General features: G+C 35.3%; 1 protein-coding gene across 27 annotated transcripts in view; it reads right to left on the bottom strand.

Moving 5' to 3' along the window:
• ITSN2 (intersectin 2) overlaps nt 1–15,537 on the bottom strand; it is a 128,923-nt gene that overhangs the window by 34,770 nt on the left and 78,616 nt on the right. For 20 of the 27 annotated variants that reach the window (XR_012003206.1, XR_012003205.1, XM_072767553.1 and 17 more), the window contains 6 exons: nt 13,869–13,933; nt 11,797–11,963; nt 8,510–8,555; nt 8,304–8,425; nt 6,356–6,452; nt 5,726–5,917 (listed from right to left, as the gene is read on the bottom strand). Coding sequence is in view for 25 of the 27 variants with exons in the window: in XM_072767553.1 (XP_072623654.1) it covers nt 5,726–5,917; nt 6,356–6,452; nt 8,304–8,425; nt 8,510–8,555; nt 11,797–11,963; nt 13,869–13,933 (689 nt within the window). In the remaining 2 variants the exon portion in view is untranslated. Of the gene's footprint in view, nt 1–783; nt 4,040–5,725; nt 5,918–6,355; nt 6,453–8,303; nt 8,426–8,509; nt 8,556–11,796; nt 11,964–13,868; nt 13,934–15,537 lie in introns of those variants that run through there. The other 7 variants (XM_072767564.1, XM_072767562.1, XM_072767567.1 and 4 more) reach the window with 1 other exon arrangement.

Below are 15,537 nucleotides of genomic sequence, written 5' to 3'. Positions count from 1 at the left end.
ATGAGGTATTCCTCCTCTGTAACTTTCTTGGTACGCAGTGTCTATCACCATGCTTATTAGTACGTTCTTCTAGAATTATCTGCCTATGTGCCTGACCCCCTCAGAGCAATGTACTACCTGAGCCCAGGACTATCTGACACTCATTATCATATTCTCAGCAGTTAGTCCTTTGTTTGGCCTTATGCAAATACTCAATTCCAGAGATGAGGAGATGTTTTCTGGAAAGAGATTGTTTAGCCAGACATTGATGGATGGGTTAGATTTTGATCCATATTCTTTCATTCAAGGTGAAAACCAAGTAACTTGATTACTTAAGTTTAAAACTATGTAGGTCTGAAAAAAAAAATAAATAAAACTATGTAGGTCTGATGCCTCCAAACAAGCATTCACTGCAGTTTCTTTCATATAGACTCTTGTTTTGTACTAAGAATGTTTTATCCTGCATTTGCAATGAGTATCAACTTGTAAGTTCCCTTAATCTTTTTAGAAAAAAGTTGGAGTAAAAACTGTAAATAACATAGTAGTCTATTATCCCAATTTTTACTTTCAAATCAAAATCAAAATTTCTTTTGTTTTTGAGATACATATGATTATTTGGATCAAATTATCTCAATCTTGACCATTTAAAAATTTCTTTTGCCTTCTGTGATATAAAACAATTTGTTGGCTTGTCCCCAGAGACTATGTTAAGGAAGAGAAATTTCAAAGAAATTCAATCACAACTGGATACAATTAAAAATATGTTTCAAAGGGTGCTTCAAAAGAAATACACAATACAAGTAATGTAGTTTGTGTCCTTTTAATAAACACACTTGCATAGTTATATTACAATTTTGTAAAAATAAAAACAGATGACCTCATGCCAAGCGTGCCCAGCATCTGCACAATCTCAATATCTTTAATACTATAGTTTCAAGACACACACAAAATAAAAATTTAAGGCAAAACAGCACTTCGCAACAATTTAATAACTTATTACAGTAGCATCACAGCAGCATCCAATAATGCCACTTTAGGCAAAGTCTCTCAGTATTTCCATTATAGAGTCTATTTACAAGAATTTATAACTTGGTAAAATTTATTCTAAGAAAACTTGGCAAATAAAGCTTTGGACTGGAATTGGCATTTCTTTCTCTACTTTTCTTTCCTCTACTTTCTTTTAAACTATCAGTATTCATATTGTATTTTAAAATAAAATAGCAGTTACATTTTTAATAGTTATATTATTTTAAAATGACTCTTCAAAGTTTCAGAGGAAACTGTACAATGGGTGGGACTGATTTCAACTTTCAAATTTGCTAAAAAATCAGCTTTGGTTTTAGAACTGATTTTTTTTTCATCACTGGAAAACCTATCAGGTTTAATCACATACTTTAAAAATGATTATCACATACTACAATCTTTAAACAAACAGGTTTTCTTTTTAAAAAATAAACAGGTATTTGGATCCTTCCTACAAGACTCAGATTTACTCCCATTTTAAAATTCTGTTCCTGATAAACTCTTTCTTTCTAATGTTGCTTTCTAAGCTAACTGAAAGCTGCCTCTCATACTGAAGGAGGAAGAGAGCAAATTTGTGGCAGAAGAGGAGGTACTGCAAAGGACGGATTGCATGCATTTTTAAGAAGGATTAAGGTTACTCTTCTATGTCATTCAACTTCCTTTACTTTTAGCTTTCTCTCAAATATATGGCAAAATACCTACACAAAGAGTAGTATTTCAGGAACTACAGTAAATTTTTTTCCAGACCAACATTCAGCTTATATATGCCATTATGTGATTTGATTTAGTCCACCTGATTAATATATTATTTTTCAGATTGAGTACAGAGGCTAAGCTCTACCTGAATGTTATTCTTAATAACTTATATTTATCAGTGTTACAGTGAAGCAATTTGAGCTATAAAATTACCCCCGAAATAACTTATCAGTGTATTAGATAAGCCCAAATTCAAAATTATAAAGAGAAAATGTTATACCAAATTGTGCAGCTAATTAATAGTGGTTTGATTTATACCGTCAGGGGTTTAAAATGGATTTAGAGTAACTGTCCTTAATCTGAACCCAATCAAAGAGTGCAAAAGCAAAAAGTTCAGAAAATAAAAGGCAAGACCAAGTAATTCGTACAATGTGGAAGATCAGGTGAATTCACAAGGACTCAGTCTTTGCACTGTCTACTTTAGTGACTCCAGGCAAATCTGTTATTCCACCTGTAAAGTGTTATTATTGCTTTCCTATTAATGTCATATTTTATACAAGTATCATGATGATGTCAAATGCTAAAAATTGAGGTGGTCTAAATAACTAGAAATTCCTGCCCCAAGGAGCACACATACACATCATCATACATTCCAATAATGTTAAGCATTTTGAAACACCGACTTTGAACTTTGTAAGGTTCTATCTAAACTGTTGATTCTTTCTCAAGGAAAAAGTTATGATTTAGGCAATGACCGAAATTATTCATTCACAATATATAGGCACATTAACATAAATATTGCACAAAATATGCCTCTAACTGAAACCCAGATATAAGAACATATTTCACTCTTCTTAAAGAACTCTGTGAGGAAATAAGACTCTGTGATTGTATGTACACTTTTCCTGATAATACTCTGACATTCATAAACAGTAGATTGCACTGCAGTTTGTAAACATTTTAAATTGCATAAACTTCTCATTGATTTTCAAATATAGTTTAATACTGCCTACTAAAACTCCTTTTTGTTTCAGCTAGGTACTCTCACATCATTTACTTGTTTATAATAATGTTTATTATCTTTAAAGTGTTTTCCATTCAAGGAAAAGGAGTAAAATCCTATGCCACAGTAGCCCTTGTATCTGAAGACAATATTAGCCAGAGAATTCTGGATGGTAAAATCAATCTTCTAGCATCAGAGCAGTTTCAGAAGAATGTCCACTCTCGAATTCATTCCTGACTAGATAGAGCTTATATGCCTGCTTCAGGGGCACTTAAACTCTTCAAGGATTCCTTATGATTTTTACTAAATACATTAAGAATGTCAACGCATGTCCTTTTATGATCTGGGACAGGTAGTCATCTAATTAAAATAGGTATCATGAATTTTGACTTTAGAATGTATTCCAAATATAAAAGCTAAGCTAGGGAAGGTTTCATATCTCACCGTCAATGACGGGAGCCTTTCATTCCTCAAAAAGAACTCATTTTTAAGTCACCAATAAAGAAGGAAGAACCAACTGCTACAGTATATGGTGCAGGCTCTTCATCAGCCCAGAGCTCAAAGACCCTAAGCGAACTCCCACAGTGCCCTTTCGTGGGCAGCTGAGACAGAGGAAACAGCCCGCTCTGCACATCCTGCTGGGGCAAGTCGCTTTCCTCTTTTCTGAGAAAAGCTTCTCAGAAGTGTTGTTGCTCCCACCCCAAAATACACAGAGAATAGAGAAAAGGTTATTTCCAGTTCTTTAGCCTTTAAACAAACTTAAATATTGGTACTCAGGTGGCATATAAGAAAGTAACAGAGTAAACACTGCATATTTGGGAACAAATCGCATACTGAACCAGTTGAGAGATCATTGTGATTAGGATTAGATCAAACATAAGAGCAAAACATAAGCAAGTTTTATCTGAATTGTAATGAATATACACGTTGCAGTAACATTAGAAAAGCATGGCAGCCCATTCCAAACCAGTGAGAATAGTTTGTGCAAATAGTGGGTCTTTGTGTGTTTGAACTCCCACCATGTAAGGGCAAACTCAATATGCATGCTAATGACCTGTAATTACCAAATTAAAAAAGAAGAAAAATGCTAAAGGATGCCAGAGTGAACAGCAGGGAAAGCCACACAAAGACCCACTATCCTTTAACTTGTTACAAATAAATTTTAACTATAAATTAGAAACACAAAGAAATAATCACAAGTGGCTCTAACATTCAAACGAAGTTAATGAATTGTGTAGGAGATATTTGATCAGGGCTGCCTGCCCTGCCTCCACGCTAGAGTCAAACTTGGATAGTGGGTCTCTGGGGTGCTTTCACACTGGAAGACAACATTGGGTCCTATAAAAAGAAAAATGAGGAATAAAATGAACATAAAGCAAATTAAGTGGGTGAGAAAAAATTTGACTAGTAACATGCAACATCAACTAAACAAATCTGAATAAAATTCTCAATCTTTAAAAAACATCCTAATCACATTATAAAATGAAAATAATAATTGTAAGGGCCCAAGAAACACAAATGATAATCTAAAATTTAACCAGTGTTCACAGACTCATACACTCCTGGCTGTTCTTCCTTCAGGACAGCTTTTATCTATTCTTTATATCCTTATTATGTAAGACTTAATTGGAAAAAAAGTGTTCCTCCACTGGAAAACAAGATAAACCACCACCATGTACTTGGAAACCATCTCTTCACATCCTGGGCACTATAAAAGCCAAATGTGCCACGCTATTGGGTACCTTCAAGGTTCCCCTACTAGTCCAAGAGCTCCCAGACCCCATAGGTCTGAAAAGTATCTTCCCCTTTCAGGGTCAGAGAAGGCACCTCAGGTATGTCTAATTAGTTAGATAAACTGGCAATTACTGGAAGTTGCCAAACCATCAGCAAAGCTTAAAAACAGTCATTTAGGTAGCCCACATTTTTAGGGAATGTTCAAACCATAAGAAACTGAACTCCTCCCAAATTCAAACTGGGATATTTAGTTGCTTTATCTAAAGGAAAGTCTTCACCCAGGATCAGAAATACCTTTAGAACTACAAGTTCTCCATTGAAAATAATGTACTAATATTTTAAATTATAGTATAAATTCGTAATACTTGCACTGAATCATAAGCATATCTCAGTGTGACTGTGTTACCATTTATATGTTCTCAGAAACTAAACTAAAAAGAAAGGCTAAATATTTTGGATAATTTCACAAGAATGATAAAAATATAAATCATGATGAATCATGATATGTTTCGTAAAAAAGCAAAAAACAAAACCACAAAATCAAAAGGGTAAAGTGACATTTTATAAAGGTAAGAAGTATTTCCAAGTGCTGTTTATTAACTATTATCAATGTATGTTAATTATAAGACAAGCCAGGCAACTAAGAGATAATTTTGTATAATACCATATTTCACACTGAGATCTAGATCATTTCCTAAAAATAGTGAAATAGATCTTGACTCATGTATCTCATCTCTTGAAAAAAAAAATCACCTAACAGAGTTTTGCAGTTTAAACAGGTTTTAAATTTTCTAACCAAAAAAAAAAAAAAAAAAAAAGCTGTAAATTTTCTTCTAACCTGGATGACGTAGAAATATGTGCATATTAAATGAAAGGTTGCAAAAATACCACCTTTATAGCATGGCATAGGGTAATTTGAGTAGGTGAATATGGTAATTACTGGCTGCACTGGCTGCTCTTTATTAAGCAGAAAAAGACTGTTAGAGACAAAAAAGGATGGTGGTAAAGGGAAGTTGAAGTGCAGACTGCTTATATCCAAGAAGATATATAAGAATTATATATATTTTTTCAGATAAAGTCTAATAGTAAGGTCTAAAGCTAAGAAAAAAGTATTTAAAGCAGTATAATTTTTGATTTTGTGAAAAATTTCCCTTTTTATCTTATTGCTTTCATCACTAATATGTACTTGCTAAGAGTGCTGAATTTAAGATATGCTCCGGGACAGAATGAGTGCAGTGCTGCATATTAAAGCTTTTGCACTAGTTTTAGAGACAGTTTGATATTACTCACACTGTTGACTTGGATCAGAGTCTGTTGTCATCTTAACATAGTTTGAAGGAAAGAGACCAGTCACCCCGTTGATTTCTCCTTGCCACCAGTCAGGATCATCTTTGTTCAAAACATTGATAAGTTGTCCCTTGGAGAAATTCAGCTCATCCTCATTATTAGCCGCATAGTCATACATAGCAATCACCTGACACACTACCAGAAAAAGAACAAAATAATTAATTATTCCTACAAAGATCACATGTTAAAACTGCTTTTGGGTTTAAATTACTCTAACATTAAATGTTAAAGTTAGGCTAAAATTTCCTTTGAGCTGCTCTCTCTCGCCCTCTTTCCTCCATTCCTTATTTTACAAAACAATCTCCTAGCTACAGTTAATCCACATGAATTGCTTCACTTTTAAGTATGAGAGCAAAGCAATTCCACTTTGAAAAATTTCAAGGAATGAAGCGGTTCAGGTATCACTGCACAGCTGGCCGTTTCTACATAGAATTTTTTAGAAAGGAAGTTCTCATTATAACATTGCTTTGAAATGTTAATGAAAAAAACATTTTCAAAGCATATGCTAATCTAAGAAGTTGCTAAGTCTCAACAAAACTTCTGTAAAATGCAATACAAGTTAACCTGCCATACCAGGATGAAAGGCAGGTGTAGTTCTTTCGCTACTTGGACCCAAAAGTTTAACATGGCTGGCAGGAAACCATCCTTTTTGTCGCTTTTTTCCTCTGGCCTGCAAAATTAGCAGAAGGAATATGAAAGAGAGATTAAAAACAATTATTGAGACATAAACTAAAAATAGCTGTGTAGTAAAGAATTTAGCCCAAAAGAGGTCTGGACTCTACCTTTGGCACCTGGGAGGAAATCTCTAAACCTCTGATATGTTAAGTGTCTGATTTTCTCTGGGGGCCTTCACCATGCCAGATAGTCTAACAATGTGGCTTACAGTGGGTGTTCTAGGTCACAGAATATAAACTCAATTTTCAGAAGGACTGGAGACTGAGTTTAGCCATATGGGCAGAAGCATGTCTATATGATGGAGCTCCAATAAAAACTCTGGACACCAAGGCTCAAATGAACTTCTTTGCCTGACAATACTCAGTATGTGTTGTTGCTAGGAGTTTGTGCTATCCACAAATCCACTGGGAGAGTACAATGTGAAAGCTCTGTTTTTGGAACCGTCCTGAACTCAGCCCCATATATCTCTTCTTTTGGCTAGTTTTAATCTAAGTTATTTTGCTGTAATAAACTGCAACTATAAGAAGAATAGCTTTCTGTCTTATGAGTCTTTCTAGTAAATTACTGACTTTGAGGGTGGTCCTGGGAACCACTGAATGCTGCACTGGCCTTCCAGGTGAGTATCAAACAAGTGGAAGACTCATTATGCATCTCAAAGTGTTGCTGAAAGTGGTATTGTAGAAGACTACTTGGAGGTGTTTGGGGTTCAAAGTTCTCTGCATATTTCACACAAATAATATTTATAAACTTAAAATTCTTCTAGAATTCTCCTAGTAAGTTCAAGTCAACACTTAAAATGTGCACAATGAACACCTCTTGAGGCTTTGCTAATAATACAGAGATCACAAATACAATTTGTGGAGAGCTGTGCTTGCCATTTAGTTGGGTCAATCTTTAAAGCAAATCAGGAAGGTAGGATTTCATGGAGTTATTCAAGACACTGAATTTAGAACCTTCACTGTTCCTTAAAAATTGCAAGAATGAGGCTGTATTTACCCTCATTATAATCATATATCACTCTTACATAAAAATATAGCTATTATACCTCTTATCCTCTTATCTTTTAATCTTTTTTTTTTTAAGGATTTTATTTTTATTTTTATTTATTTATGATAGTCACAGAGAGAGAGAGAGAGAGGCAGAGACACAGGCAGAGGGAGAAGCAGGCTCCATGCACCGGGAGCCCGACGTGGGATTCGATCCTGGGTCTCCAGGATCGCGCCCTGGGCCAAAGGCAGGCGCCAAACCGCTGTGCCACCCAGGGATCCCTTATCTTTTAATCTTAAAATGCCTTTTAGTTTTTCTAGTAAGGAACTTTTAGGAGAAAAGAATTCTCTGTGTTAAAACATACGCAATAACGGTCTCTGTTAACATCCTGGGAAAAAAACTAGGTTCATTTATACCTACATTTCCTTTCCTTGCACTGATGTTTCAAAAACAAAAGGCTATGTTGGGGAAAGTCCAATGAGTAGCATTTTCTCAGTGCACAGTGTGGATCATGTTCCTTGTCCTAGGTAGAGGCTATACTGCAAGCCTGGGTGACCCTAGACAAAAATGATGCTATGTTTTCCTTTAAGAAGGTGACCTGTGGTTTATTACCTGCTTTAGCAGGTATTATTGGAAAACAGTATGTCTGTAGGGAAAATTATTCTTCATATTGTTACTTATAATGTACTAAAAATGAACAGGGAAAAGACTAGAGGGAAACTTAATACATGAAAATGTTAATATTGATTATCTCTCTTAAGTGGTATGATTACAGGTGATCTAAAATTTCTATTAATTTTTTTAATGAACATGCATACTTTTATAATAAAAATGATAAATGTTATTTAAAGGTTATTACCTGTAATTCCCCTTGCCACCATCCACTTGAATTTTTCTTTAGGATTAATATTAACTGCCCTGGTGCAAGGCTTAGTTGTTCAGAACCAGAAGCTACATATGCTGAAGTTACTTGAGCAATCTCTGGGAAAAGAAGACAAACAAGAAACTATGAATTCAAGATTATTAAACACTGTAGTAATTTTTTAACTTCATTATTATACATACCAGGTTTCTTGTTTGATGTTCCAGATTTGCTAGCACTCCCAAAATTCTGTAAAGAAAAGACATACTGTGGTTTTTTTTTTTTTTAAGATTTTATTTATTTATTCATGAGAAATACAGAGAGAGAAAGAGAAAGAGAGAGGCAGAGATACAGGCAGAGGAAGAAGCAGGCTCCATGCAGGGAGCCTGACGTGGGACTCAATCCTGGGTCTCCAGGATCAGGCCCTGGGCTGAAGGCAGCACTAAACCACTGAGCCACCCAGGCTGCCCAAGACATACTGTTTTATCATTTTCTAATAATCCAGATGTAAGAGTACAAAGATTATTAGGAATTAGAAATCTCTAATTCCCAAGATTCTTGTTTCTTTAAATGAAGATCAAAATAATTAGCAGCTTTATATTAACCAAGTAAGTGAAGAAGCCAATACATAATTATGGGGAGATCTGGTCTACTAACAGACATTACATACAAGTGGCTGATGTTGGCATCCACTGACTCAACAAGAAGAGTTTAACGCATCTTTCCTGAGTATCAAACGTGATCATCCAGGCCAGATACCTCTCATTTATTGGGTTAGGATCAATGCCCACCACATACAACATATCTTAAGGCATATGTGAGTTCTACTCCTGCTGCCTAGGAGGTAATATTTTAAATTATTTTTTGCATGTTACCCCTGAATCTCACATAAGAACAAAAAAAATCTATGCCCTGGGTAGCAACTATAACCTCAGTTTGACTTTACAGGATAGCTGGGCCAACCATCTTTCTTTTTTTCAGGAATTTGAACAAGTAAAGGGAAGGAACAGAAAGTTTTTTTCTGTCAGTGAACACAGCTATAGTGAAAGTACTGAAGATGAACTGGTGGTAGTCAAGGGCTAACATTTTTTGAGTACTAACAACGTAACAGTAACTGGTATAAGAATTTTACATACAGTCACTTATTTAATTCTGACAAAACACTATTAAGTATTATGATTATCCCCATTTTACAGAGAAAGAAACTGAGGTACAGAAAGGTGAAATAATAATTGTTCAAGGTCCCCTGGCCTCTAAGTGCTGGAGCCAGACGTCAACCTAGATGGTTATCACCGTGTGGTTTGTGGATTCCTGGAGACAGTCTTGAGCCCCTTTCAGGGGTCTGGAAGATAAAGACCTTTTTCATCAACAATGTTAAAGACATTATTTTGCCTCTTTCACTGTGTTGACATTTATAATGATAGGCAAAACTACTGATACCTTAGTACTAATTATGACAGTGGTGCCAAATTATACTAAGCGGTCATTATATTCTTCCTAGCCAAGTGTTAACAGTAGAATAAATAAAATCAATATCACTTAAGAGTGGTGGTGATCGGGGTGCCTGGGTGGCTCAATGGTTGAGCATCTGCCTTTGGCTTAGTTCATGATCCCAGGGTCCAATGATTGAGCCCCGCATCAGGTTCCTCACAGGGAGCCTGCTTCTCCCTCTGCCTGTGTCTCTGCCTCTCTCTCTGTGTCTCTCGTGAATAAGAAAATAAAATCTTTGAAGAAAAAATTAAAAAAAGAATGTCCTTGATCAAGCAGTAAATATGTTATTAAATCTTAATGAAATACCATCTTTAAAAAATTCTGAGTGACTAAATGTAAGCAAGCCTACAGCATTTCTGCTGCATACGAAAATAGCAAGATGCCTATCTCAAGGAGAAGGAGAAGCATTTGTATGACTAAACTGTGAGCTAAACTGAGTTTTTCATGGTTACGTGAAAGAATGACTAAATCACAAACTATTCAGACTTGGGATTTAGCAGGTATTTTCTCAAAGATAAAGTATGCCTGTCACATCAAGGAATACAGCTGACAGGATTTGTTGCCCAGGACCAAATTCAAGATTTCAAAAGAAAACTGAAATTTTGGAAAACCTGTATCTACCATCATGAACTTGACAAAGTATTTGAAGCTTTTCCTATGAGATCAGTGGTGATATTAACAAATATAACTTTTTGATATTGTATAATGAAATGTGCAATACAAGGAATATTTGCATAGTTCAGTGATTCCATATTTTCCAAATGACCAAGATATAGGTAAAAATTCCATTTAATGTCAAAATAGAGTGATGAATTTTAATATAACAGTAAGAAATGTTCACTGACATGGCTTTAGATTCCATATGTAACTAACCTATAACAATTTAACACTTACTATGTTTTGGTATAGTAATATCAAAGAATATCCACAGATACCTGAAAATCTTATTAAAATACTTCTCTGTTTTCTCTCACATCTATGTGAGGTGAATTTCATCATATACGTCATCCAAAATGATGTATCACAACAGACTGAATACTGAAACAGAGAAGAATCTAGCTGTCTTCAAGTTAAGGCAGACATTAAAAAGATTTGCAAAAATATACAATAATGCCATTCTTATAACCAAACTTTTTTTGTTTGAAAATATTTTTCATAGGAAGTAAGTTATTTACATTATCATGTAATGGGTTACTTTTGTTACTTTAAAATGAGTAAATACTTCTAAAATTCCACAGTTTTAATTTTGAATATGGAAAATATAACTATATATAACATGTATATATTTTAAATCCATATATTTTTAAAAACTCTTTAGGGTCCCCAATAATTTTTTAAAAATATTTATTTATTTTAGAGAAAGAGAGAGAGAGAGTGTGTGTGAGCAGAGAGGGGGTCAGAGGGGAAAGAATCTCAAGCAGATTTTCTGCTGAGAGCACCTGACACAGGACTCAGTCTGACGCAGGGTTCGATCTCATGACCCTGATGAGATCATGACCTGAGCTGAAATCAAGAGTCGGCTGCTCAACTGACTGAGTCACTCAGGTGCCCAGGAGTCTCCAATAATTTTTAAGAATGTAAAAAAGTTCTTGAAGCCAAAGTTTGAGAACCACTGCACTGTACCATACGAGTGGTAGGATGAAAAGAAGCAGGACCTCAGAGGGTAGAGTGAGTTACATTAATGTTAGAGCCTTAAAGTTTCAGACTCCTTCAAGGTGATCCCTTGTAAGCGTTCCTGGATCTGAGACTATTTCCCAGCTTCAGTTACCATGAGGCCCAGCCCTACCCCTATGGCTCCTATATTAGAAATTTCATCAAATCCTATCCCTCTTAGCTAATAGGATCCCTATAATAAAGTCTATTTTACTGGTGCTAACTTAAATGGTTTCCTTAAAACCAAAGCCTGACCAACACCATATATACATGAATCTCTGTTTTATGTATGCTTCTCAACACAGAAGAATGGAATTATTTTGTTTCTATACCAAAATAACTCTACCTCTTGATCTTTTGGTTTGACATAATTTGATGGAAAAATTCCAGTTCTATCTCCAATACTTCCTGTCCACCACTCTCCATCTTTCTGGGTCACCAGTATTTCTTCACCTTCAGTGAAAGTCAAATCTCCAGGTTCTACACTTGAATATGAATAAAGTGCAATATACTCTGTAGGAAACAAAGCAAAAAGAAACTAATTTTGGTTATAAGATTATACAAAGAAAAAATTAATGTTAATCTCCAAATCTTGTGTAAATTAACTGTAGAAGACCTTATAATTTAAGGAAACCCAATGCAAAAACATACTAAAATAGACAAAAGCATGAAGCAATTAAAAAGATCTGATTTAACATAAAGCTTTATCATGGGGTTTCTTCTTTTTCCTCATTGTATCATCATCATCACCATCGTCTTATCACATACAAAAACACAAATAGGGATCCCTGGGTGGCGCAGCGGTTTGGCGCCTGCCTTTGGCCCAGGGCGCGATCCTGGAGACCCGGGATCGAATCCCACATTGGGCTCCCGGTGCATGGAGCCTGCTTCTCCCTCTGCCTGTGTCTCTGCCTCTCTCTCTCTCTCTCTGTGACTATCATAAATAAATAAAGATTTAAAAAAAAAATTCAAAAACACAAATAGAAGCATCTCTATAGTCAGGATATAAAAGTATTTTTTCAACTTCCTTATACAAAATATATTTTAATATGCTAAGTTCTTTTCTCTTTGATTCTTTAATATATACATTTATGGAAATGCCCAGCATTCAGCTGACATCAGTACTAGTGGCCAAATTCTATCACAGTGATCCAGCTCTTAGCACAGTGCTTGGCACAGAGTAGATGCTCAAAACATACTGACTTTTAAAAAAATGTATTGGCTTTGGTTTCCATCCCTGTTATTCTACTTAGAATAAACAGTCAATGATCTGGTTGTAAACTAATTCATTCTTTTCTAATTATTTTTATTTGTCAACATGGAATTTCATCTGTACATCATAACTAGAAGTGACCAGGAACACCATCTATTACAACTTATTTACTGTTCATGTTCCCAGTATTACTCAATTTAGGTGATTTAACAAAACCAAAAATGCCCACAAGGTTTAGGTATGCTGCAATAAGCAAGGTCCTTCCCAAACACTCCTTGCTACCTTCCCAGGCTCACTTCACAGCACTCATTCCATAGTGAACCTATGGTTCCAGCCTTGCTGGTGATCTGAGCTCCCTAACATTTCATAGCCATGCTCTGGCTCATGACTTTCCCTCTGCCCACAAGAGCTTTCTCTTCCGTTGTCATTATGTGAAACTCTACTCCTAGCACTGCCATGTAAATTCATAGGTCCTACTCAAAATTAAGTTCTACTTATTCATTATAGAATTTCTTACAATGGTATGCCTATATTCCCCAGTCTATTGTGAGGACTTGGGAAATTTCATCCTTGTGTTTTTCAGGTTCTAGCACAGAATCCTTAATATAGTAGATACCGAATAAATCATTTATTTTACCATTAAACTGATTTTCTTGAGCAGGAATATAAACAAAATAGACTTCTACTATTCAACTAATTTTATAATGGACAAATATAATTCCTTTATAAAGCTATGTAAGTGTTAAAAACAACTGTCTGAAACTTAGGGTAGATAATTTTTCATTTTTTAATAAATTAAAATAAAAAATAAGTTATTAAACAATCCCCCTCAAATTTCTTTGTAATAACTATGATAAAGTGTACCTTGATTTCAAACCCTACTTAATGATTATTATCCTAAACATCTATAACCTAGATATCTAATAACAGGGAAACAAAGCCTTCATGCTATCTTGCTACATTTTTAAATTTATGATCTTATTTATCAAGTCCATGCTGAATTTTTATAGCACTGATTTTCTAAAAGTGTTTTTTTCCCCTATATTCTCAGTATTCATATGAAATAGATAAGAGGCAGGTTCTCCTACTCACTTTAACAATGAAGACACAGAAACGGGGGCAAGGGGTAACAACTCTGGGAAGTCAGATAATTAGACAATAGCTAATTTGACACCCATTTAATTTACAAATTGCCAAAAACTCACCTTCTCCAACTGTATAGGCTGCAGAGGTAGGTTTCTTGTTTACAGCTGCATACAAGGTTTCTGGTCTGTCAAATAAATATACAAACAAATTTCAAAAAATAATAATGAAACAAAAAGATATCAACAAGCAAAAACCAAGAAAGGTGATATAGTGGGTGTTTGTAGTACTTTCTTCTAGGGCTTTCTAAAGTTAATTCAAATATTGTCTCAGTACACAGGCTAAAATATTCTCATAGGGGGCGTGGCTTGGTATAGGGAGCAACAAGGACAGTATACGTTTTACTATCTGTTTAGAGCACACTACACATTTAAACATACAAAAATAAAAACTTTATTTTTCATAATTGGTAAAGCTTTAATTTCCAATTTAACCCGAAACTATTTTTTAAAAATCTGGAAGACTGTCATATTTAAGAACTAGACATCTGTAGGATGCATTCTCCAGGACCCTTAAGGAAATGATACAATACGGCAGTTCTCAGGGAAACAGAGTGGAACCTTACTACAGCTCATGGCACAGCTGAACAGACTGCCTTGTTTAGGGCACGAACTCTCCATTACTGCAGGTTTTCAAGTTACATGGCTCATCTGTTAGAAAAGATCAGTAATTGAACGAAAAGTTAGGGGGAAAAAGCATTTAAACTTACTGTCTTTGTGCTTAAGTTTTCTACTCCATAAAGTGCTATGGTGTTTAAGTAAGGTAATTCCTAGAAAGGGCCTGGCGCAGTGCCATATGCACATGTCAGCTCTGAATTGTTATGATCACTTACTTCTAAGTCTAAAATTCCATGTCAGTCTGAAAAGTAAATTTCTGCATTTCAACTAAAAATTCAGAGTCTTAGCGTTGAAGGGGTTTTTAAAGATTACTCTTTTTATCTTATTAGAAAACTGCAGATGAAGGAGGTTATTCCATATAGCCAAACAAAAAATAGAACTCAAGCCTCTTGATTTCTAATGACTTTTTTCAATCAGATAACTTTTTTTTTTTTTTTAATTTATTTAAAATTTTTATTTATTTATGATAGTCACAGAGAAAGAGAGAGAGAGAGAGGCAGAGACACAGGCAGAGGGAGAAGCAGGCTCCATGCACCGGGAGCCCGATGTGGGATTCGATCCCGGGTCTCCAGGATTGCGCCCTGGGCCAAAGGCAGGCGCCAAACTGCTGCGCCACCCAGGGATCCCCAGATAACTTTTCTATTTAGACAGATTTCCATATAAAGTGCCAGAAACAATTGCCCATTGTTACATTAGAGTACTTACTTTTTTAAAAAAAAAAATATTTATTTATTTATGAGAGAGACAGAGAGAGAGGCAGAGACATAGGCAGAGGGAGAAGCAGGCTCCCTGGAGGGAGTCCGACAGGGGACTCAATCCCAGTATCCTGGAATCATGCCCTGAGCTGAAGGCAGACACGCAACCAACTGAGCCACTCACTCTGAGCCACTGAGGCGTCCCTAGACTCCTTATTTCTTAAACATCTTAAAGATCTCAGGCATCTTTAAAATGTTTGATGATTTCACTCCTCTATGGACTGAGAAATAAATGCCAGAGACCTTGTCTTATTTTTACTTGTTCACTTAAAAACAGATTCAACTGATAGTTCATGACTCCTCTCTGTATTCACTGAACCAACATGATGGAGAAGCTATTATGCAATGAAATTACACTG

The sequence above is a fragment of the Vulpes vulpes genome, chromosome 8 (genome assembly GCF_048418805.1).
Source record: "Vulpes vulpes isolate BD-2025 chromosome 8, VulVul3, whole genome shotgun sequence".
In the NCBI taxonomy this organism is placed as follows: Eukaryota; Metazoa; Chordata; class Mammalia; order Carnivora; family Canidae; genus Vulpes; species Vulpes vulpes.
The sequence above is the reverse complement of the archived record's forward strand: the minus strand, read 5'-3'. Positions and strand labels throughout refer to the sequence as shown.